The sequence below is a fragment of the Cygnus atratus genome, chromosome Z (genome assembly GCF_013377495.2).
Source record: "Cygnus atratus isolate AKBS03 ecotype Queensland, Australia chromosome Z, CAtr_DNAZoo_HiC_assembly, whole genome shotgun sequence".
NCBI classification, from domain to species: Eukaryota; Metazoa; Chordata; class Aves; order Anseriformes; family Anatidae; genus Cygnus; species Cygnus atratus.
Window position 1 is genome coordinate 78,207,680 of NC_066396.1, and position 22,472 is coordinate 78,230,151.

Sequence of the window (22,472 nt, forward strand, 5' to 3'; positions counted from 1 at the left end):
GATTAGGGTCTGAAAATTGAAAGGATCCACATGGAGATTATTCTCTGCTGTCTTTTCTGATGGCACAATATTTTAGTCTTCTGAGTCCTGTACATTGCCGTCATACAGAACTTCTTTCAAAAAAGCTCAGCACTCCAACAGAAATATTAAATGTCTGCAATAGCAGAGGCAAAACTGCAAATGCTTCTGCATGTGAAGGTCTACATGCATCTTATCTTGGATGAGGACTCATGAAGAACTGGCAAAATCTGTGTTTATAATGTTAACACTGTGATATTTTTTATTTTCTGAAAATCAAGACATTTAAAACAATTCTTACTATTAATGAATATAGAATTCCTCTCCAGAGTAGATACTACTGAATATGAAAAAGGGGAGGGGAATCTAATGTTAAATGCAAATATTAAAAAGGCTCCTTGTGTGAAAGTGCTTTTAGATATTGTTAGCTTGAAGAAATATTTACCAGAAAACAACTGACCAAAAGAAAAAAATTACCTGCTCAGAAGATGCTATGTGTAAGTGTCCCCTGCTTAGTGCTGGGGACTAACTTTCCTCTGCAAGAAGTGACAAACTCAGAACATTAGGAATTCATTGAAATTGCCCATGCCCACCAAAACACACCAGCATCAACGGTGGACCACCTGCAAGAAGGCAGTGCCTACCATATGCAGATGTTTGAGTGTGAGTGAATTGCATGAGTGAGTGACTATGTTGTGTGAAATTATCTGCTGTTGAAAGTTTGATGTTAATGCTAATAACAGCTTAATGAATAAAGGCATTCTAATAAACAGTAGCTGTGATCTTTGGCTCCCCATAAATGAATACCCTATGGTAGAAAGGGAATTTACAACACAGAGATGTAGAAAACACAGGCAAGGCAGGAACACAAAACCATGCAAATTAATGACTGATTTACTGATGGCCAACTATACAAGCACTGATCATGATTTTCAATAAGATCTGACCACGGGTCCTTTCAAGTAAAGGGATTTATGAGTCTATAGCAGATTATATTGAACATTTTGATGAAATTTGTACTAAGGAAGGATTAACTTTTTGGATGATCTGGTGCTGCAACATAGTCTCAGTCCTTTTGGTAGTGACTCCCTTTGAAGCACCAGCACTTGTCAAAGAAGCCAGACATCTCAACATGTTTTTCTGCCTAAGAAAGACAGACCACCTGGAATTACAGTGTATTAGTCTGCCGTTATATATAATTATACTCCTCTTTCATTAAGATTGAAATGCTTCTGTTGAGGCTTGGCTGCCCAGGGTTCTAGGAAATGACAACCTTGAAACTGTTAGGAGACCACTGGAATTAATTCACTTCAGTAGCTTTCACAGTTCTTTGAGCAAAACAATTCCTGGTCATTCCGGCAAGGACTTACTCTAAATTGCAGTTCCAGAAATGGAAGACATAAAAAAAATCTGATAGACTAAAGCAGCTAGACAGAATTTTCTATTTACTCTCAAACCTATCTATATTGGAAAAGGGCTACACTGAGATTAATGCATTAACTTTTCATTTCTGAATCTGGTTTTGATGCCACTAGACGACTGAGGATTATTTAACTCTAGCTGTTTTGATATATCATTCGTGAACAGGATGAATATTGTTTGTACAGTAAACAGGCAGCCACATAAAAATCTTTCTTAAGTGAATTCAGTGGAGAGCTTCCACTGGTAAAAGGTTGGTCTCTTGAAAAATATAAAAAATTTACATGCTTTCCTGAATTTGTACGCGAACACGGTTCTTGCAGAGAGTGGCTAGAGGTCAAGCTTTACATTTTTGAGCTATAACTTCTGCTACTACAAACCTTAAGAGGGTTTATATTGGTTCCACTTGTTCATTTACTTTTTGCTACATGATACAATCCCTGCTTCTGCTGGAAACCCACAGAACAAATCTAAACTGAAATCTTGTCCAAAGCAGACCAGCAAAACACTTCTGCCTCCAGCATGAGTGGTCTTCAGAGGCAGCCGAAGCACTCTGGTACCTCTGAGGATGTCATACACGCACCAGTGTGGTCGCCCAGTCCTCATGAGAAATGACTCAGGTCAGCTTTGGTGTCAGAAAGATTTACAATGCAATACTGGGTAGCTGCCACTTTACCCTATCCCTGTTACTGCCCTACTGCAATCCACTTCTGTCACTCATATTATTTAGATAAGTATTTTTGCTGATGTAACTTACATAAAAAGAGACAAATTTCTGCCAGGATAAACTCAGGCCTGCCAACTGCATTTCACCAGGTGGTGAAACCACTTTGAGGTAGTTTAGGCCACAGGCACAAAAATGTGGTGCTTGCTTAAGCAGCACTACAGCAGCTTTCCAGTACCTAAAGGGAGCTACAGAAAGGCTGGGGAGGGACCCTTTGTCAGTGAGTGTAGGGATAGGAAAAGGGGTAATGGCTTTAAACTAAAAAAGGGTAGATTTAGATTAGGTGTTTGTAAGAAATACTTCACTCAGAGGGCGGTGAGGCCCAGGCTCAGGCTGCCCGGAGAAGCTGTGGCTGCCCCATCCCTGGCAGTGCCCAAGGCCAGGCTGGATGGGGCTGGGGGCAGCCTGGGCTGCTGGGAGGTGTCCCTACCCATGGCAGGGGGTGGCACTGGGTGGGCTTTAAGGTCCCTTCCAACTCAAACTACTCTATGGTTCTATGATTTTATGATTGTATGATTCTTCAATTTCATGATTGTATTTGACGCCCAGAGACACAGTGATTGCAGAGAACCCACCTGATAACTCACAGCCCAGAAGTTCCATCCTCAACGTGCAATGTCTTCTGCAAACCTGAGGATACAGCCGGACATACTGTGACTTTATTGGAGGCGTGAAGGAGTTAGCGTACGGGGTGTTGTTGTCCACATTTCCACGGAACACCTATGGCAAAGTGACATCTTAATAAAACAAGCCAGAAGCACTACAGGAGGTGCAGTTGATTGCCCTGCCTCAAAATACCTGCTTTTTTCTTCTCGCCTGTCCTCCATGTTTCTCCGCAAGCATTTTGCAGATTGAGGCTGTCCTATCTCCTCCAGTGCCCAACATATAAGTTTTTAAGCAAAACCTAAAATAAAACTCTTTTCTTGCACCAGTGTGCATTTGCCACCTGTGCTGTGGGCCTTTATCTTGTCACTCCTAGGAACTCGATCTACTAATGCAGTAAATTACATCTTCTTTTCTAATTAGTGCATTAAATAGTCCCTATTCAATTTAGCCTTCAATTATTTGCACTGATTGACATTTACTCTTCCCCCCTCTACTTCAAGAACCTGCTCTAGCTCCCACTGCAGTGTACTATAACCCTCCCATTGATCTCAGCGGGAGCTGAATTAAACGTATAAGCATTTCCCTCTTTACTCCTCATTCTAACTAGATATGCTTTGTATGTATTTTGCTTTCTTCCCTGACTACACACCTTTCACCCAGCAGTTTAATTTCCTGCCTGCATAAGAAAAAAAACATGTCCAACCCTGCAAGGTGCCTTTGTTCTATCTTAACCTATACAGCAAAGGAATTTTTGCTGCTTTGTATGCAGAAGTCTGTACAAAAAATAAATGGTAACTATAAAGTGTAAATGTGTACTTCTCACTGGATGATACTGTTTGTGCAGCACAGAGGTTAGCATTGATGAATGGGTTCTATGCTTTTAAGGGTTAACGGTAATCTGCCAATGTAATAAAACTAAATTGAAAACAGAGTAATGAGTAATTACTGGTAAACTAATTAAAATTAAAATCAGTTAAGTGTAATAAACTGGATTTTTTTAGCCTTGGGACAAAATATTTATAAAAACATCAGTTAAAGAATAAGAAATTCTTAGCAGAAAGAAAGTCAAAATCTCTGGATTTTTTAAAAAGAAACATAACAACAAGGCAACCTATATCAAGCTGTCAAGTAATTAAGCTTATCTACTAGAGATATCTCATATTTCTGAAGGCAACTAAACCATGAGACATAGACATATACAGTCATACACAGTAAGTCATACACAGATGACTTAACTTACCATATCCTCATTTGTGCCTTTTACTTTGTACATTGTCCACGACTTCCCATCATTACTATATGCAATTTTGTAAGATTTTACATATTCTGGACTTCCAATTCTCTTGGCACCCTGGGTTATAACTCCAGTGACTCGCATCTTCTTCTGCAGGTTTATCTGAAATGACGGTGCAACAGTATCACTAACCATCTGAGGGACATAATTTTGATCCTAGATTAATTTGGTTCCTTCTCTTTTTTTAATCAAAGAAATGAAAAAACATAGCTGTATCATTTAAATCACTATCTTTGCACTTAATTAATTACTTTTATCTTCCATTCATCATATACACACACAGACAGACAAACAAACAAACAAAAGCATGTACTATGCTTATATTGTTACGTGCCCTCACACACACATTACTACATATGGGATATTGCTGCTATAGTACTGGGACATGGAATTTTACTGGTACTACTAGGTGTTTCCTTCCTAAAGAAGAAATACAACAGTGCTTTAATTTACCGAAGGCTGAATCTTCTGTTCTTCTAAGGGGCCAATATACAAACCCTACGTAAGAGCCTGAGTTAAGCTCAAATTAACATTTTTTTTTAATGAAAGTAAAAATGCATGGATGTTCTCTAAAGCAAATAAGTAGACTTTTCTTTGGTTCTCACTGAAAATTCATTTATCTAAAGATGATGGATGAAATGCTAATCCCAAAGAAGTCAATGACAAATTATCAATGGCTATCAAGAGATATGAACATTCCTTATCCCTGCTCCCCAGCTAGCAGGGCTGACACAGTGTCCTCCTTACTATTTGGGATGGCAGCCCCAGTACAGGAGTATTGTGAGCCAGAGATGGATCAGGTATCTGCTGACAAGACACTTCAATCCCTCTATTCTTTATGGTGTGGTCTCAAGACTTTGTCTCACTTGGAAATGTAATCTATCTAATGTATCTATTAAGAAGGTTACATGATCAAACATCACTGTTAAAATACTTTATTATATATAAAATGGGAAAGTGAGGAAAGACAGTATTTTACTGCTGTGCTTTTGAGGTACTCTAGCTGTTTCTCTGCTATTTGTCTGAAATAGTTGGGCTTTTGATATTTTTGTTTGCGAGGAAAAAAGAAACGCCAATGTAGCTTTATCACATTCTCACCATAAGTAATGAATAAACACTCATACACTTTTAAGATAACAATGGTTGTTTTATCAGTTTAGACCTGGGAGAGGAGAAGCTGCCTATACAAGTTCACATTTTTACAGGCTCTTTCTCATATATACCAGGAAAACTCAGAAATATTTGCAGTTGCAATGGGGAGAATGGACTCATACCAGGAATTTAGATAGGTATTAATTAGAAGAGATTCAGATCTTTTTAGTCTTGGAAAACCTTTCATCCACATTCCCTGTTTCCAAGAGGGAAAAAAAAATGCACACAAAACAAAACAAAAAACAAGCAAACAAACAACAACAACAAAAACAGCACACATATCTTTGTAAGAGAACATCTTCAGAGACTACTATCAGCTCCCCTAATACCATTTCAAAATGTAGTTAACACAGAATAGTAAATGGACGGACACAAATGTTTCTCATGTCTCTTCTGCAGATTTCACTCTGTATATGGAATTTAAAATTATTTACAAACAGGCAACATAGAAAAATTTGTCATATATTTACTATATTTATAATAGTAAAGTGGATACCATTTCCAAATACAAATTGGAAAGTACAGTCAAACATAACAGTCATTTACAATTTGCTTTTTAGATATGCAGTCAAGAAATGTCTTCAAATTTCACTGTTTGGGAAAAGGAAGACAGCATGGGAGATACCCCAATACCAAATAACTTTTCTTTGATCTAGTTATGCATGTATCTAATGTTCTTTCAGGTTCACTCTCAATTTTTATTTTTATTTTTCCCAGATAATGATCTAACAAAGTTTTTTTTTTTTTTTTTTTTTTAACGAGAATTTATGTAGAAGATATTTTTTCTCGTTACTTGGAAAGAATAATTTCTAATGAAACCACGGTTTTAGCCACTGTATAGTCTATTACCACACTGGCTCCTCTCCATGCCCCAGCCTCCAACTCTAATACACAACAAATCAACCACTGCACCTCAAGAGGCTTTCTTCCTTTTAGAAGCTTTCTCAATCAGGAATCGTACTCTGAATCATAAACTGAGCTCTGGATTTAAACAATATTGAGCTTGAAATGACTTAGGAAAGAAAAACAGGACAGTGTGTTTTGCAATTAGATCTATAAATTCTGTCAATGTTTGCAGGAAAATCCTGGTGAAGGAGGAAGAAAAACACTTTCAAATCCCTACAGCTTTCTTGCATAGAAAACTGTCATGGGGCTAACTTCATGCCTGTGGTAGCTCCTTTCAGTGTATATGGATTCACCAGGAATTAATTGGCCCTTTGTGTCTGGGTTCCTTTATGTGTTTTAAATTTCTCAAGTCAGAGCCTAGCAAAACACAAACTATTAGAACTGTGCAATGACTATAATGAAGCTGGTGCTGAAATCTTTCTTACTTAATGTACTTCAGTGGGAAGCACAGTTTCTTCCCAATGTGAAATGTGAACTAGCTCTTGTAGCACTAAAAGCATTTTCAAATGCATTTTTCTGTGGCAATTGTTAAGAGAAACAGCTTGGGATGCTCTGCTTTGTGGATACAACAGAAATACAGATTTAGGATAGGAAGTTATATATTCTATTTATATGGGTGACAGTGTTTTAAAACGAAGAGGTGAAAATCAACACGGTAAGAAGAAGAGTTAAACATATTGTTTTATAAAAGGCAACAGCTTATTTGGTTATAAAAGACCCCTTGTCATCACCTAGAGCAACCAGGCAAATCAAGGATGATAGAAGATCCCCAGTACTTTGAGGGGCTTGCCCTAGTAATTTAGGTACTAGTGCAGGACAATGACTTTGGAAGAAGAATATACTTGCACGAAGTTTGAGGAAAGAGCTGAAAAGCCTGATCAGTTCTCCTAGCCTGGCTTACATCTAAGGTTACTCTGAGAGTACCAGATTCAGGCTTGGCAGGCAGCCCATGTGCATGGTGCTGCAATTGGCTCCGGGGAACAGCATCTCACTCACCCAGCACACTTGGGGGACTGCAGCTGCAACGTGCACATGCAGAGAGATCTTAGTAAAGGATGCCTGCTGCCGTACTTCCTCATGGCACACAGCGTTTGATGAAACTTGAGCAAGGTGCCACTTAACACCCACAGTTAAAGAATCAGCCTCTAACAGGTTTTGCATTCCAATGCAAAAGTTTCCTGCTGCTAGAGTGTCCTGGTTTCAGTTAGGATAGAGTTAATTTTCCTCCTAGTAGCTGGTAGGTTGCTATGTTTTGGATTAGGATGAGAAGAGTGCTGGTAACATGCTGATGTTTTAATTGTTGCAGAGCAACGCATACACTAAGCCAAGGACTTTTCAGCTTCTCACTCTGTCCTGCCAGAGGGCAGGCTAGGGGCGCAGCAGGAGCTGGGAGGGGACAGACCCAGGACAGCTGACCCAAACTGGCCAAAGGGGTATTCCATACCATCTGACGTCATGCTGAACAATATATAGGGGTGGCTAGCCGGGGTGGGGGGCCGGCTGCTCGGGGATAGGCTGGGCATCGGTCAGCGGGTGGTGAGCAATTGCATTGTGCATCACTTGTTTCGTACACATTATATTATTATTATTATTATTATTATTATTATTATTATTATTATTATTATCCTGTCTTAATAAACTGTCTTTATCTCAACTCACAGGCTTCACTTTCCCATTTCTCTCCCCCATCCCAGAGAGGGAGGGGGGAGGGTGAGTGAACGGCTGTGTGGTGTTTAGCTGCCCGCCGAGTTAAACCACAACATAAGAGTAAATGATGAGCACTAAATCATGCGGGTAAAACTACCTGTAAGAGAAAGCCCATAATCTGATTTCAGCCCATCCAAATCTGATTCTACAAGAAAGAGGCACTGTCTGCACAATAGATGGTGCAAATTCACTATGCTGGTATGGCAAGTTAGTTAAAAACTCAGCAACTGCACAGACTTGGCAGCCAACTCAATTTAACAGCCCTCAGGGATAAAATCTAGTACCTCAGATTCAGTGCTGTACGCATTGCTGAAGGCTGAACTTGTGTACTGCCAGTCGCCTGGTGCCTCCTAAACTGCATCATATAGACAAAACTAAGTAAAAAGAAAACCACTCAGGGAGTGCTCCCTTGAGTGTGGCACATGCCCCAGAGCTGGGGAACAAAACGCACTCTATCAGTTAAAAAATTCCCAGCAACCCTTGAAATTTCATTTAATCTTGTTCCTTTTAACCACCACAATCACCCCACCTCCATGATTAGACCACTTTTCTCATCGCAGTAGTTTACAGAGCCGTGGCCTTTTTCTGCAGGAGGGGAAACAGTGACTTGCTATGTCTCCTGCTCTCGGCACTGATTCTGTAGCAGTAATCACCTATTAAACAATTTTCATGGGTGCACTAATGTCTTTGACTGCAATGACTCACACAAATCTGTTTTGGGATGCTAAATCATTCAGATGTCTACACAGATGAAGATGTAGGCAATCAAAATGTAACTGGAATTTAACTTCAAAAAAATCCGTATCATAAAGGAAAAACAAATGAAAACCAATATTTTTTTCCCAGGAGAAAGTGTCAATATGAACAAGGCAAATTTACAAGTTTCTACAGATTGCACAAACTAAAAACAGTGCAAAGACAATTACTTCAAAGACAATTATTTTCAAAGACGATTCAGAGTCAATCCTACAGATCTGCATGTTGCTTTTTCAGCTTCACTTTTAGGTGTGAGAAAATGGAGGACCATAAAACTGGAGATAACTACAACATGTTTTTTCCCATAAAAACAAGAAACCATTCAATAAATAGTCCAAAGAGCTCCACAAAATAAACAACAAAAATAACTTCCCAGCATGCTTAACAAACCTTAGAACTGTAGGAAGAAAAAAAAAAAAAAGTCACATTCATAATATGTCAATGTAACAGAACAGGAGAAATTAGGGACACCATCAATGTAAGTTCATATTCCTCTGCAATCTGTGATCAAATATTAGCATATTCAGTGTGCAGAAACTATGTACTTGACAAAAAAAAAGATTAAAAAAAATCAGTTGCATCTGTCTCATCTACATTATTACATCCACTAGAGGAGGAGAGGGATGAGAAGATGAAGTGACTTTAGGAAGACACCATATGCGATGCTCCTGGCCAGAATACATAACTATAATCCTCTCATGTGTTACTACACTGTTAGCAATAACACCACTAAAATTTAGTACAGAACAGGTTTGCCTGAAGTATACCTTAACAGCAAGCCTCCAAAACATACTCAGTTTAAAGCCTTCATGAAGCATTGGGTCTTTGAAACTTTAAATGTAGTTTTTCATGAGGCTTCGTTCATAACTGAAATGCAATTTACAAAGAACTGTGATGTTTACCTAGTTCAGTTATGAGATACAGTAGCATTACTATAAATAATTCTCCATCCTTTCTGGCACAAAGCATATATTTTTTCAGTAACCTTCACTACTGCTGATGTAAAAATAGGGTTGATCAGGACTATACTGGCATACAAAGATTTACTATAGCAATGCTTCCCTGATGATTTCATCAGTTTTTGAAAGATTGAAATTTATTTTTTTTAAAGTCATGATTCTGATAAAGCTAGATAGAAAGCTCCCACAGAAGCATATGCTGATGAGAAACATGGATACTTGCCAATGGAAATGTTTGTAATAAACTCAGGAAAGGAGTAACCTGACATGATTCCTGCAATACTGTGAAATGTAATGAGCCTGAAAGCTCCCTCCTATGATTCCCTCTCAGTCTTCGAGAGCCAGGGGCCCTGAACATGATGAACACTGCTGTTTCACTCAGATGGCATGTCTGAAGCAGGGCCTGCAGTGCAGGACTCAGCATGTGATGAGGTTCAGGATGGCCAGAGCAGGTCAGTTCCTATTATATTCCCTGCTGCAGAGTATCACCACGCCTCAATGTAAAGTGCTTGTATATCTTGCCTGTGTGTGGCTTTTTGTTACTCTCCGAACCAGCACTTTTAGCAGAGCTTCTCCAGGTTTAGCTGAAGGAATTAATGCAGTCAGGATAGTACCAGTGATATGAGTCCTAACTAGCATCCAGATGAGGTAAGGCAGTGATTTATCCATGGTGGCATTCCAGCTGTTGCTTCTGTTCTGGAATGGGAGTTAGCTACATAGTGAAAAGCCAACTTGTTTTATCTTAAATTTGTGATAGTCTGGAAGAACAAACACAGTCATTTGCTATATGTCACTTTACAAAAGGTAATTCCAACTATGATTGTGGGATTGTACCTTGCAGGCAAATTGATGAAATACCCCATTATTTCAGATCTCAAACTCTCTTTGTTTCACTGACCTGGATGCAGATCCAGCAAAGACTCTTCACAACTTTCATACCAAATCCTCTGTAAACTTACCCTCCTGATCCTGTTGTTCAATATGCCTCACCCAACTCTTTTCCCATATGGTAACAACAAATGGCTCTCAAGTCTTCCCTGTACTCACTTACAGCTTAGTCTGAGCCAACCATCTAAAAGTAACTCAATGTCTTTGCTTTCTTCAATTAGACTATTTATGTTTCAGGCTAGGAACGCTGAATCAGTGGCATAAATTGTCCCATTAATTTAATTTCTATGTCCGTAGAAGGATCAGAATATAGATCAAAACCCACTTGTACAGAAAACATAAATACAGGGACTGTTTGGACCAAACTGTAATATTCATATTGGAGGAGCGTACATTATGAATATTACCAAAAAGCACTCACTTCATTTGGCTTTTGTTGAGAACTTTCACTTTATGCCTCAGAGACTTTACATAATTAGACAGACTAAAAACTTGCTTGGTCTGTTTCTTCTTCTTATTAAGCCATTATTTTAGTCCCAAAGGTAGTTGTTATGAATGTCATTAACAGGATGATATGAATTATTCAAATACTGGCATTTTTAGCCTGTCATCTCAAAAAGAGGTCCATAATCAGTCTCACATTGCTCAGAGGTCTGAAGCCCTGTAAAATTTCATCTCATTTACAAATTCCTGATTAAATGGGAATTAACTACCTGCAATTTAAGGTTAGCTAAGAAACACTAAAATTGTTTATTGCTATTATTAATTCCTTCATATACGTTGAACTTTGGAATCCTTTCCACTTCTTTGGCATGCTTATATCTCAAAAACAAAACAAAACAAGCAAACAAAAAAACCACCCAAACCAAAACCCAACCACAAACCAACCAACTCACCAAACAAAAAAAGCACTTCCCCAAATTGTCTAGAATAATTCTTAAAGTACCAGTCAAAGAATGTGTAAATAAAAACAATTGTCAAAGAAAATATCTAGATGTATTTCCACATGTAAAATACAATTGATCGATGGCTCATAGAGTTTAGAAGTAAGATGACAGGCTCAGGGCACAGAAACAAACATGCCCTTTTCTTTTAATCCTACATGAAAACCCTCTTCTTTAGGGAACAGAAATAAATTCAGAAGGTACAATCTTAAAATCACCATGCAAATATATTCAGTTAAAGCTCTTTAACTTGCCTTTGACAAATACCAGAGGTATTTTCTATTGCATCCGTTCAATATGTTTTTAAGTAAAAACTCTGGTAACAAATATGATCTGCTCTGAAGCCCAACAAGGACAACTGGGAAGAATGCCCATTTTGGACTTCAGCATGCCTTGCCTAGGTCCTGTATCTTCTCAAGCCAAGACTTATAGGGAAATGTGCTAGAAAATGACAGGTCTGTTGAAGAAAATCTCTTCATTAGCTTTAAATGTTAAAAAAAAAAAAAAAAAAAAAAAGCTAAACCTGAAATTAAATGCATCCACTGGAAGATGGAAGCTGAAGCAAAAACTGGAATAGCTGAGAGCATGCAGGAGATTAACGCTTCCCTGGCAATGTGGTATCTCTGCTGGGGGTTTTGCATGTTCCCAGCTTATTTTAACACACAAGGAAACTGAAGCTACTTAGTTCTTTCACCAGAATACACCCAGTAAGTGATAGCAGTGATACCAAATGGTGTATGAACAGGTGTGGAGAGCACTTCTTAACCATAGTTCACTACCCCTTCTTCGTTTTATGCAGTTTATAACTAGAGTAGATACAAGGGGAAGAGTTTCACTGAAGAGTGCTTTCACAGGACATGATTGTTATGGGCTATGCAAAGGACAGACCTGCTTTACTATGTCATCTTGGCTATGCCAGCCTTAGGAGATGCTACAAACCTAAACTCGGTCTGGATTTTTTGCAAAGAGTTTATGAGGAACATGCTAGCCTTCCTTAGCCAGTAACATAACAGTGTTTTCAGTTCCTAAAAAACTTGTGATGCAATACTTCAGTTTTCATAACGCAGATCATAAAATACACGTTCTTACCCCTTTTCTTCCTATTTTGATATAATCCTCATAATCATCATATACCCTCTTAAAACCTTCTTTTCCAATGGGCCTGGCTTTATGCTGCCTATCATGCTGGTCATAGTATCTTTTTGTTCTTCCCATCTGCAAACACCTGGAAGTACTTTTCTAGTTAGTCCAGAGCCTTTTTCATTGTCAGTTTACAGAAGACGCAAAGCATGCTGAAATTCCAGTTGTAACTAGGACTTGCCAACTGACCTGGTAATGCTGATAATAACTAGAGCAATTGTTAGACTCTGTTCACCTTGTGATACAATTTTTGGGAGAAATACAAATGGGAAAATAGGAGTACATGAAAGTAATACTTCCTACATATTGTCATCTTCGAGAATAATCTGTTAGTTGCTATGAGACTGGTTGTCTAGGGAGAAAGGCCAAGGTTTTAGATGGACGCAAGTGGAGTAAAGAGGTAGATTAATAAGCACACAGGTGGCAGATGGCTTTGTTTCTGCTGAAAAGACTATATCACCCACATGATTTTGCCACCCACAGATGTTATTACAAAAAAGGAAGAATAAGCTTGAATGATTAATCCCCTCTAAACCTTAAAAAATTGCCTGAATATTGGTTGAATCACAACAAACTCACATTTTTCATTATTTCTTGAAATTAACAACCAATAAACAAATAAGTTAACATATAAATATAAAAAGTTACCCTTGAGCATCCTGATGCCTAGAAAAAAAAAAAAAAAGAAAAACAGACTTTCCTATCATTTTAATTAGCCCTGCATTTTCCCTTAAAATATTTTCTCCTTCTATAAAAGCTGATAGGAAATAGATTTGATAAAATGTAAAATGTTTTTTGGCTTTCCAATAGACCAAGAAAAGAAACTCAACATTGGAAAAATCTCATTGAGAGCTTCAGACTTCATAGAATCATAGAGTGGCTTGGGTTGGAAGGGACCTTAAAGACCACCTGGTTCCAACACCCCTGCCATAGGCAGGGATGACACCCATTAGACCAGGTTGCCCAGGGCCTTGTCCAATGTGTCCTTGGGCACTGCAAGGAATGGGGCATCCACAGCGTCTCTGGGCAGCCTGTTCCAGTGCCTCACCACCCTCTGAGTGAAGAATTTCCTCCTAACATCTAATCTAAATCTCCCCTCTTTTAGTTTAAAACCATTCCCCTTGACCTATCTTTATCTGCCAAGCAAAAAGTTGCTCTCCATCTTTTTATAAGCCCCCTATAAGTATTGAAAGGCCAAAAGGAGGTCTGCTGGAGCCTTCTCTTCTCCAGGCTAAACATCTCCATCTCTCTCAGCCTGACTTCATAGGAGAGGTGCTCCAGCCCTCTGATCATCCTTGTGGCCCTCCTCTGGACCTGCTCTAACAGGCTTTCTTGTACTGGGGTACCAGACTCAGAAGAAGCACTCCAAGTGGGGCTTCACAAGGGCAGAGTAGCAGGCAGACTCTCTCTGGATGCAGCCATCCAGCCAATTCCTTATCCACTGAATGGTCCACTTTTCAAATCCATCTCTCTACAATTTGGGGATCAAGATGTTATGTGGGAATATCAAAGGCCTTACAGAAGTCCAGGCAGATGACATTGGTCAGTGTTCCCTTGTTGACTGATGCAGTTACTCCATCACAGAAGGCCACCAGATTGTTCAGGCATGCTTTGCCCTTGGTGAAGCCATACTGGCTGTCTCAGATCACCTCCTTGTCCTGCATGTGCCTAAACATTGCTTCCAGCAGGATCTGTTCCATGATCTTCCTGGGCACAGAGGTGAGGATCACCGATCTGTAGTTCTCCAGGTGCTCCTTTCTACCCTTTTTAAAAATGGAAGTGATATTTCCCATTTCTCAGTCACCAGGGACTTCACCTGACTGCCAGGACTTTTCAAATACAATGGAGAGAGGCTTGGCGACTACATCAGCCAGTTCCCTCAGGATCCTGGGATGCATTTCACCAGGCCCCACAGACTTGTACCTGTTCAGTTTCATCAGGTGGTCTCAAACCTGCTCTTCACTTACAGTGGGAGGAACTCTGCTTCCCCAACCCCTGCAAAAGAGACTTGAACAGTGTCTCTTTATCTTCACCACTCTTGAAGAAAGAAGGTTAGAAGAATGTGAGAGTAAAGCTCACTCCTGTTTTTCAGTCCATAGAACTGAAGTTCCAGTGAAATTAGAAGGTCTTTGAGATGACAAGCACAGGTCACCATTTCCAGCAGAGGCCTACAGGTTTACTTCAGACCCTGTTTCCTGCTTTTGTATCATGGTGCTGGCAACTCCTATACTCCCGACAGCCTATATAAGACCATAACTATTTTCCACCACCTCTAAAATTGCAGAGAAATTCCAAGGTGCAGACAGGGACTGCATGAGTCTGTAAAGCTGGGGCTGTGTCAGAGCTTTGACTCTATTTCCACCGTAGTGGAAACTTCTGTCACATATCATATGAACTCAGCACCCATGTGCTGCTCTGGGGCCATCGACACACAAGTAAGTGTATATACATGTCTCTGTATCAAGCAAAAAATATATATGTATCTTAATATATTCATATGTAACTGTACTTTTTCTTGAACTTTAGCTGTAGTGAAGTAACTTGAACCAGTTCTTTTCTAGAAGGCAGACTTGGCAGAAGCCTAACTGTAAGTAAGGATCATTTGGCCTGCTGGTTTTGAAAGTGAATGTTTACGACACAAAATACGGCATTTTTGACTATCACACACCAGCACAGCATCATCTAAGTGTTTTAGACGCTGTTGTCCCCACGGGGGGACTGTGATGCCCACACAGAGCTCCATTACAGCTGGCAAGCCACCATGTAGGCACAGGGACACCTCCACATGCAACTTGTTATTGGCACAAGGAACCAGACAGACACGGATATGATCATTTCAGCATGCCACCACTTGCTGCTTTGATGACTTTTAATATCAGGATGGTAAATGTAAAAAATCCTTGGGTCAAAATAGATGGTGTCATAGAAACATAAAACAATGCATTTAAAAGTACTGTTCCTTCAGTCGTTCAGCCATATTACAGGGAGTTATTAAGGAAAGCTGGTGCGCGGGCTGACAGAGCGTGTTATGGATAGTGTTTATAACAGCATCAAGTTTCTGTTGCCATGGGAATGCTAACTCTGAACTGGCTGCTTTTGTATCTCTGAAATCTCAATCAAAAGTTGTTTGAATATGTCTGTGTGTGGGTGTTTGTGTGTATGAAGAATGAAACTAGGAGATTTAAGATAATATCAAATAGACACCAAGATAGGGGACACAAGGGAGTATCTGGATGATTAGACTAGGAAATAGGCTTCCAGTCCTTTTGTTTTCTTGTCTGAGAACATAAACAGCATTTTTAGACTATGCTAAACATATCGGTGTTGAGGGAGATCTGCAGCTTGCAGACATTGGTATTGAGTTCACTGAAGTCAGTGAATTTACGGCAAACTTTGACCATTTGAAGATATTTACTAATTCCTGTAGTTCATAGGTCCTACGTGGAGCTGCTTTGAATTCAACTGCACGTTCCTTATTAGTTTCTGTTCTCTCCTGTCAAGGACTTTCAGGTACTTACTGTCACTTGTCGATATTCCCCAAGGAATATTTTAATACTAAGCAAAATTTTGGATTGTTGACAAAAAATGAAGAGCTTAAATATGTTTTTCAGCATTTAACTTACCAGATTAAGTCCTTCTATATGGTTCAAATCACCGTACATGATGACTCTCAGATCGTATTTCATAAGGTTCACTTGGCCACATTATACTAAGCTGAGAGCTATATTAAGTAATATTAAATATTTAATCTATGATGACAGGTATTTTTTGAAGCTGATACAACAGTACTCATGAATGAGGAAATGAACTTTGACAAAATGAATGGTTTGACAGATGGTAGCTTGCTTAGAGCCCTTACTAGCAGATGTTTAAATGAATGTTCTGCAAGACCTCTGTGTATTTTAGGTTTTATCATTTTATTAGCAAACAGCTATCATCTGGTGTATACTTGCTCTTTGGAAGTTCTTGATGTGGAAGCTGCTAATTTTGCCGTGTTTTTTTTTTTTTTAAATAAATAAATAAATCAATTTATATATATATATTTTTTTGTGCATTTAGGATAAGAATGATGAAACTTATAAAGCCTTTATTATAAGTAATTTTTTTTATGTGTCAGAATAGTTATGAGTAGGTTTGTGAGATTCACATGCACACAAAGAATAATGCCAGTATGAGGGGCCGTAAGACCAAAAAAAACAGGGAGTCTGAGAACCAGAGGTGGGATTGAAGCTGCAGGTACTGTGAGAGACACCCATGTTTGAAAAAAAAAAAAAAAGCCACAAATAAATAAATAAATAAATAAAATTTACTGAACTGAAACAATGTTCCAATATATTTAGAAACAAATTAAAAGAAAAAAGAAAGAAAAAGAAAAAAAACTTTATAAAAGCATCAGTAATCACTAAATAAAGTGCTTCTGGTGTAGAAACTGGACTTTGGATCCTCTCAAACAAGTATCCTAATCACTATCATGCACAATCTTTGTCTTACCCTGCTGATTTTAAACATCAAATCCAGTAACATGTCAACGTATGATTTAGTCCTTGGAGACATTTTTAGTGAATGCTGTGTACGGGCAATGCTGTAGTGTTCTGTTTTTTCTGGGTGAACACTGCCATCTCCCATACAGACTGCTGGCTCTGTGCACACCCTGCAGGACGATGAACATTTCCATGCATTTCATGGGACGCCCACTGCATTGGTCCCTAATTAATCCCTCTGATTTCTGCTGCGGGAACATGTTATACAAGAACTACATTTCTGTGACTGACTAGACTTAGCTGACCTTGCAATTCTAAATTACACAGGGGGCCTGGGAAAGTTTTACCCAGAATCTGCTGGTGTAGATCTCCTTCTACAGGTCACCTTTTTATTTAGAGTCTCAGTAGGAAGACTATCTAATCACATTTTCGAGAAATATAATGAAGAAAAATTAGAAAAAGAAAACTGCAAAAGGCAGAAGATACTAAAAAGAAATAAATATTTAAAAGGGATCTACTGTGAAGGGAAAAGTAAATAAAACCAACTATTTTGTTTTAGACCAAAACACTAATATATTCAGATTACTAATTAAAAGTTGGGCATCTTCTCCATCAAACTGTAATATCTCATCTATCTAAAACTGTAATATCTCATCTAGAGTTTCATCTAAACTTTAGCATGTAGTTTCAGACAAGCTATTAGGGAACAAATTAGAAAATTGCTGTAACATTTTGCTTTAATATATTTTATATAAGACTTCTAGCCTTTCCATTTCAAAATAATATCTGACATTTAAGAAATGACCTAAGAAAGGAAAAAAGTAAAATATAGAGCTAGAAAGGGATGACTTATTCTAAGGTGAAAAAGTATTTCAATCTAATCCCAAACTAAGTATTTGTATATTTTTGTATCCTGTAAAAGCTAGGAAAGAGAAAAAAAACAAACCCATTCAACCTGAACTACCTTTTTTTCCCCCATTTTTTGACTCTACAATCAAGCTGAGCGGTCCAGCTGTTTGGTAAACAAATCCTCCTCCTTCTCATAGTAATAAAATAAAATATTTGAATATTTTATTTAAAAGCAAATTAGTAACCATGCAGATGTCTCTGGAGAAATGGTTTGTGCTATTTTAATAACGGATAACTAAATATATATACAGTTTTATATATTTCTATTTAATAACTTACATTTATATACAACAATCTCCAGCAACAGTTTACATGTTCAACCAGTTTCCACACTATGGTGTGATGCACAGTGATTAGTTCATTTTCTTAGTATTCTCTGGATGTAATGTATGCCCATATCTGCTCTCTGTGCCTTTGGATTAATATCAACCTTGTAAAAACAATTTCTATATCCAAAAGTCCCCAAAGCACTTTAAAAAAGAGGTGGTAGTCTCTCAAATACCATTACAATTTTTGCAATTACCAGGCTTACTCCTCATGGGGATCCTCTTCTCAGTCATGAGACTAGCAGAAATTACAGGATCTCTTGTTCTCAGATGTGACAGCCCAGTTGTGCAGCAGCAGCAGCAATTATGGGGCCACCAGCAGGCACTGATCTTTTCCACTTCTTCCCTAATCAAGCAGCCACAGCCAAGACCAGGAACAAATTTACTCTGTTCTTCCATTAGTCAAAACTTCACTGCACACTCAGATTCTTGCTGTCTGGCATGAAATCTAGTACATTTCACCCTGTATCTCTTGTATGCCTTCACCCACCTTCTTATCTCATTCTAAAATTGACATATTTCTGAGGTTGATGCTCCTGGGGCTCCCTGGTACGTTCAGCATTTAAGTCAGCCCAGCCTGTGGCTCTGCTGCTCCACGCTCCCTGACATAGTTGGCGTAAGTACTACTGTTCTTGGGCCAATCAGCCTTTAGAAAGGTTGATCTATGGATCAGCCATATATTAATGAGTAATACCAACGCACTAATATTATTTACAGAACAGAAAGGTCATACCCCCTCCAGAAGTCTGAAGAAACAAGGCTCTTATCTGACAAAGCAATATTCACCCACCTTGCTCTCTAATCCCTGAGCATGGTTCTTCCACGTGCACCTTTCTACCAAAGTTACTCACACATCTTAACTGCACGACTTATCTATTTTGGTAGTGTACACCATTCCTTACATTGCTGTTTATACTGAACTATTTTATCTTGTCTTATGGTGTTCTTCATGACATTCCAGCTCATGTGTTTTCTGTATATCCATCATGGCTGAAGTCTTTGTGTATTACAGGAATAATAACTGCAGTGATACAAAAAAGGATAATGTTGTGTGGGAGGAAAAGGTAAATTAGCCATGAACAGAATAAAAATGAGTTAAGAAATACAAGGTTTGGATGAGTTACTAAATATAAGCTTTGGTTAGTGAAACTAGGAGAAGAACAAATCTAATGTTTAGGCATGGATCTATAGGTTAGATATCACTAAAGAGGAGACAGATTCAGAAGGTCCTGTTACAGGTTTTTGTTAGAGATTAGCAGTTCTTATTAAAATATTACCATTACATCACAGGACAGCAGACCATGGTACAGAGAAACAGTCATGAGTGGGAAGGAAAATGGTACAAACAGAGAAAATGTGACAAGAAGGGGAAGAGGGATGACTGAAGGTAAGTATGCGAGAGTCAGAATCATAATTTAGGATTTGATCCATTCCACTGAAGCATCTAAAATGACTTTGGATATGGCAGAGAGAGAATATAAACAACAACCCTGCCATGGCCATCTCTATATTGCCTTGAGAAAATATAACACAAACTATGTCAAAGGAAAGAACATAGATATGAACTATGTGGAAGGAAGGAGTAGAGATAAAATGGAATCAGAATTAAAAGAAGGAGCATATTTTAAAGCCATGAATGCAAAAGGACAAAAGGGTAAAGAGAAATCAGTGCTCTTTTAACAAGGAGTTCCAAAAAGAAAAAAAAAGAAAAAAAAAAAAGAATATTAACAGAACAGACAAAGTGACCATTTTGACAGATGAAACAATTCAGGAAACACAGAATTGTGGAAACACAGAAGAACAATGAGATTTATTTATTTTTTCTCATTGTATTTGAAAACATTAAAAGTTAGTGTTACTTGTAAAGCAGTGAACGATACACATGGGTGTTGTTTTATCAGAGTGTCAACCTATGCGGAGAAACAGAGGTCAGCAGAACTTTAAAAGGGAGATATGACTTTGACTTTAATTTGCTTTCAAAAACATGGTCACTGACCCTTTAAATCACAAGCCAATTACAAGCATTGTAGTGCCATTACTAATTACATGTGGAGAGTGTAAATTTAAAATGGCAATTTCAATTTTCAGGTCATTTAGAGAATGTGGGAAAATGAAATTGCATACTAATTAGTTCATGTGTGTCAGACACCTGAAAGATTAGAGAAAAAAAACCCTGCACTCATTACAAGTGAGTTATAACCACAGCACTCAAACCTTTCATTTGTCAAGCTGCATCTAAATAAAGAAATTAAATGACAAAGAAAATTGATGATGGAACAAGGCAAAAATAAGTATGGGCCTTTACGTAATTATATTTTTTGGGACTTTGCCCATTATCCAACAGCTTCCTCTAGGATTTATCTAGCATTAGAAACTGTAATAGAGTAACAGGCTACAGCTTCAGGTTCACTGCATTAAATGTAAATTTACATTTCCTGAAAATGTAGTTTCTGGTTTCAAAGTTTCCATTTAATTTCTGTCATACTTTCACATTGTTTTTCAAAGTGCCATATTCTGGACCAGCTGCTCCATCTCCCAGACCAACGTGGAGAAGGTCCCATACACAGACCCTCTAAAATATGATCCAGGTTGAAGTTGGTGAGACGGTCAAGAAAGTAAAAGTAAGAGTAAGCTGTTGTTAGGAGCACTTCTCCCACAAGAGCAGAAGGAAGTTATCCAGAAACTTAGCACATCCAAGTACCCTGTCTTTTTATGTTTCCACAATTGCTGAAGAAGCACCTCCCTGGCCATTATGGAAGCTGTGCAAATATAGGATACGGGACTTCTGTGCTCCTCTTCTCTCAGCATAAACTGTTCACCCATACAGGGGTCATATTGCAGGCTTGAAGAACCATACAGGGCTCCAGTGTAAAGGACTACTACGCAGTGCATAAGATGTGAGTTTGTGAAGTACTTTATCCTTGCCAAATCAAAACAGGATTTCTCCAGAACACTAAAGATCACTTTTTATCTACAAGTATCATCTCCCTATCAAATTTAGATTTCTCTCTCCAGGTGTTTTAAGATGAAAAATCATCAGAAAAGGAAAAAAAAATCCTCTTAAGATTTAAAATTGTTTTAATATTGCAAACTCTGAACTCCAAAAAAAAAAAAAAAAAAAACACTTGCAAAGTTCTGTGAAAACTACAACCAAAGTTTATTTCTGAGGAAAAATGAGAAGAAAAAGAAAGGAATGCTAGGAGCTTACTACACATTAATCATATCACTTAATTAGCTTTTTAGAAAGTCCTTACATACTAGGGCTGTCAAAATTACAGAATAACCTGCAGGGGATTGGCACTACCTAGATTGGGTCATTAACTCCAAAAAAGGAACTGATTTTTCAAACCTCATGCCCTGGGCTGAAATTTGTAGAAATATTTTCTCCTTTGGTCCAACCTTCCTTCCAGGTAAGCGCAAAGAGAAGACTTCCCTGGGAGCAAAGTCCAAGGCACACATAATTATGGTCTGGGTAGAAACCTGACCAGCTCTCTGAGAGCTGCCTCGATGACGGGTGCTGGCTTCCCTGTACCAACATGGAAGCAAATGGCTGCAGGCAGTCTGCATCCAGGTCACCTTCGACTACAGCCATGTCTAGGGGGCCAGTGCTAAATGATTCTGACTCTTTTCTCCAGATTTTTTAAAAAAGCCCACACCCTGAAGCAGCCCCAAAAGCTAATGTAACATGGACATTTTTCATTATCGGTTAGCTACATTAGCTTTCCACTCCTGCAAACATAATTCTCAAGTCCCTTTGTGTTATTCTTTCCAGGTCTTTTTCAATATATAAATTTCACAAACTTCCCAACCCCCTCTAGTAAGAAGAAAACTGACTTAAGATACTTTGAAGGACCTTTGTGTTTTCAGTCTGCAGTGAATAACAAACAGTAACACAGGCTTCATTTTTCAGAACTGACAAAACCCAGCATTCTCACCACACCAGCTCCAGAGAACTTCATCAAACAGTGCTTTGTGCCTGTTCTCCAAACAAGAAAAATGAACAGGCAATCCTGTACACTTTTTCCCCAAACATCTGGGAATCCCTCTGGAAAATTGCAAATGGCAGTCAGCATGAAAACTTGAATAAAAATTATGCGATGCACACAAAGGTAGGTAGGTTCAAGAAAAGTCTATCTGACACATCCAGGGGACATACGGACAGCTCATCTCAGTGCTGGTGGATAAGATGCTCAGGTACTGTCTTCTCCTTTTCCCGTGGTGGGTTCACTGGAAGGGAGGCACC

At 38.6% G+C, this 22,472-nt stretch overlaps 1 protein-coding gene across 2 annotated transcripts in view; it reads right to left on the reverse strand.

Annotated features, from left to right (window-relative positions):
• The window catches only part of EDIL3 (EGF like repeats and discoidin domains 3), a 269,638-nt gene that overhangs the window by 53,827 nt on the left and 193,339 nt on the right, over positions 1-22,472 (reverse strand). For both annotated transcript variants that reach the window (XM_035563213.2, XM_035563212.2), the window contains 2 exons: positions 4,008-4,163; positions 2,737-2,881 (listed from right to left, as the gene is read on the reverse strand). In XM_035563213.2, the coding sequence (XP_035419106.1) occupies positions 2,737-2,881; positions 4,008-4,163 (301 nt within the window). The remainder of the gene's footprint in view (positions 1-2,736; positions 2,882-4,007; positions 4,164-22,472) is intronic.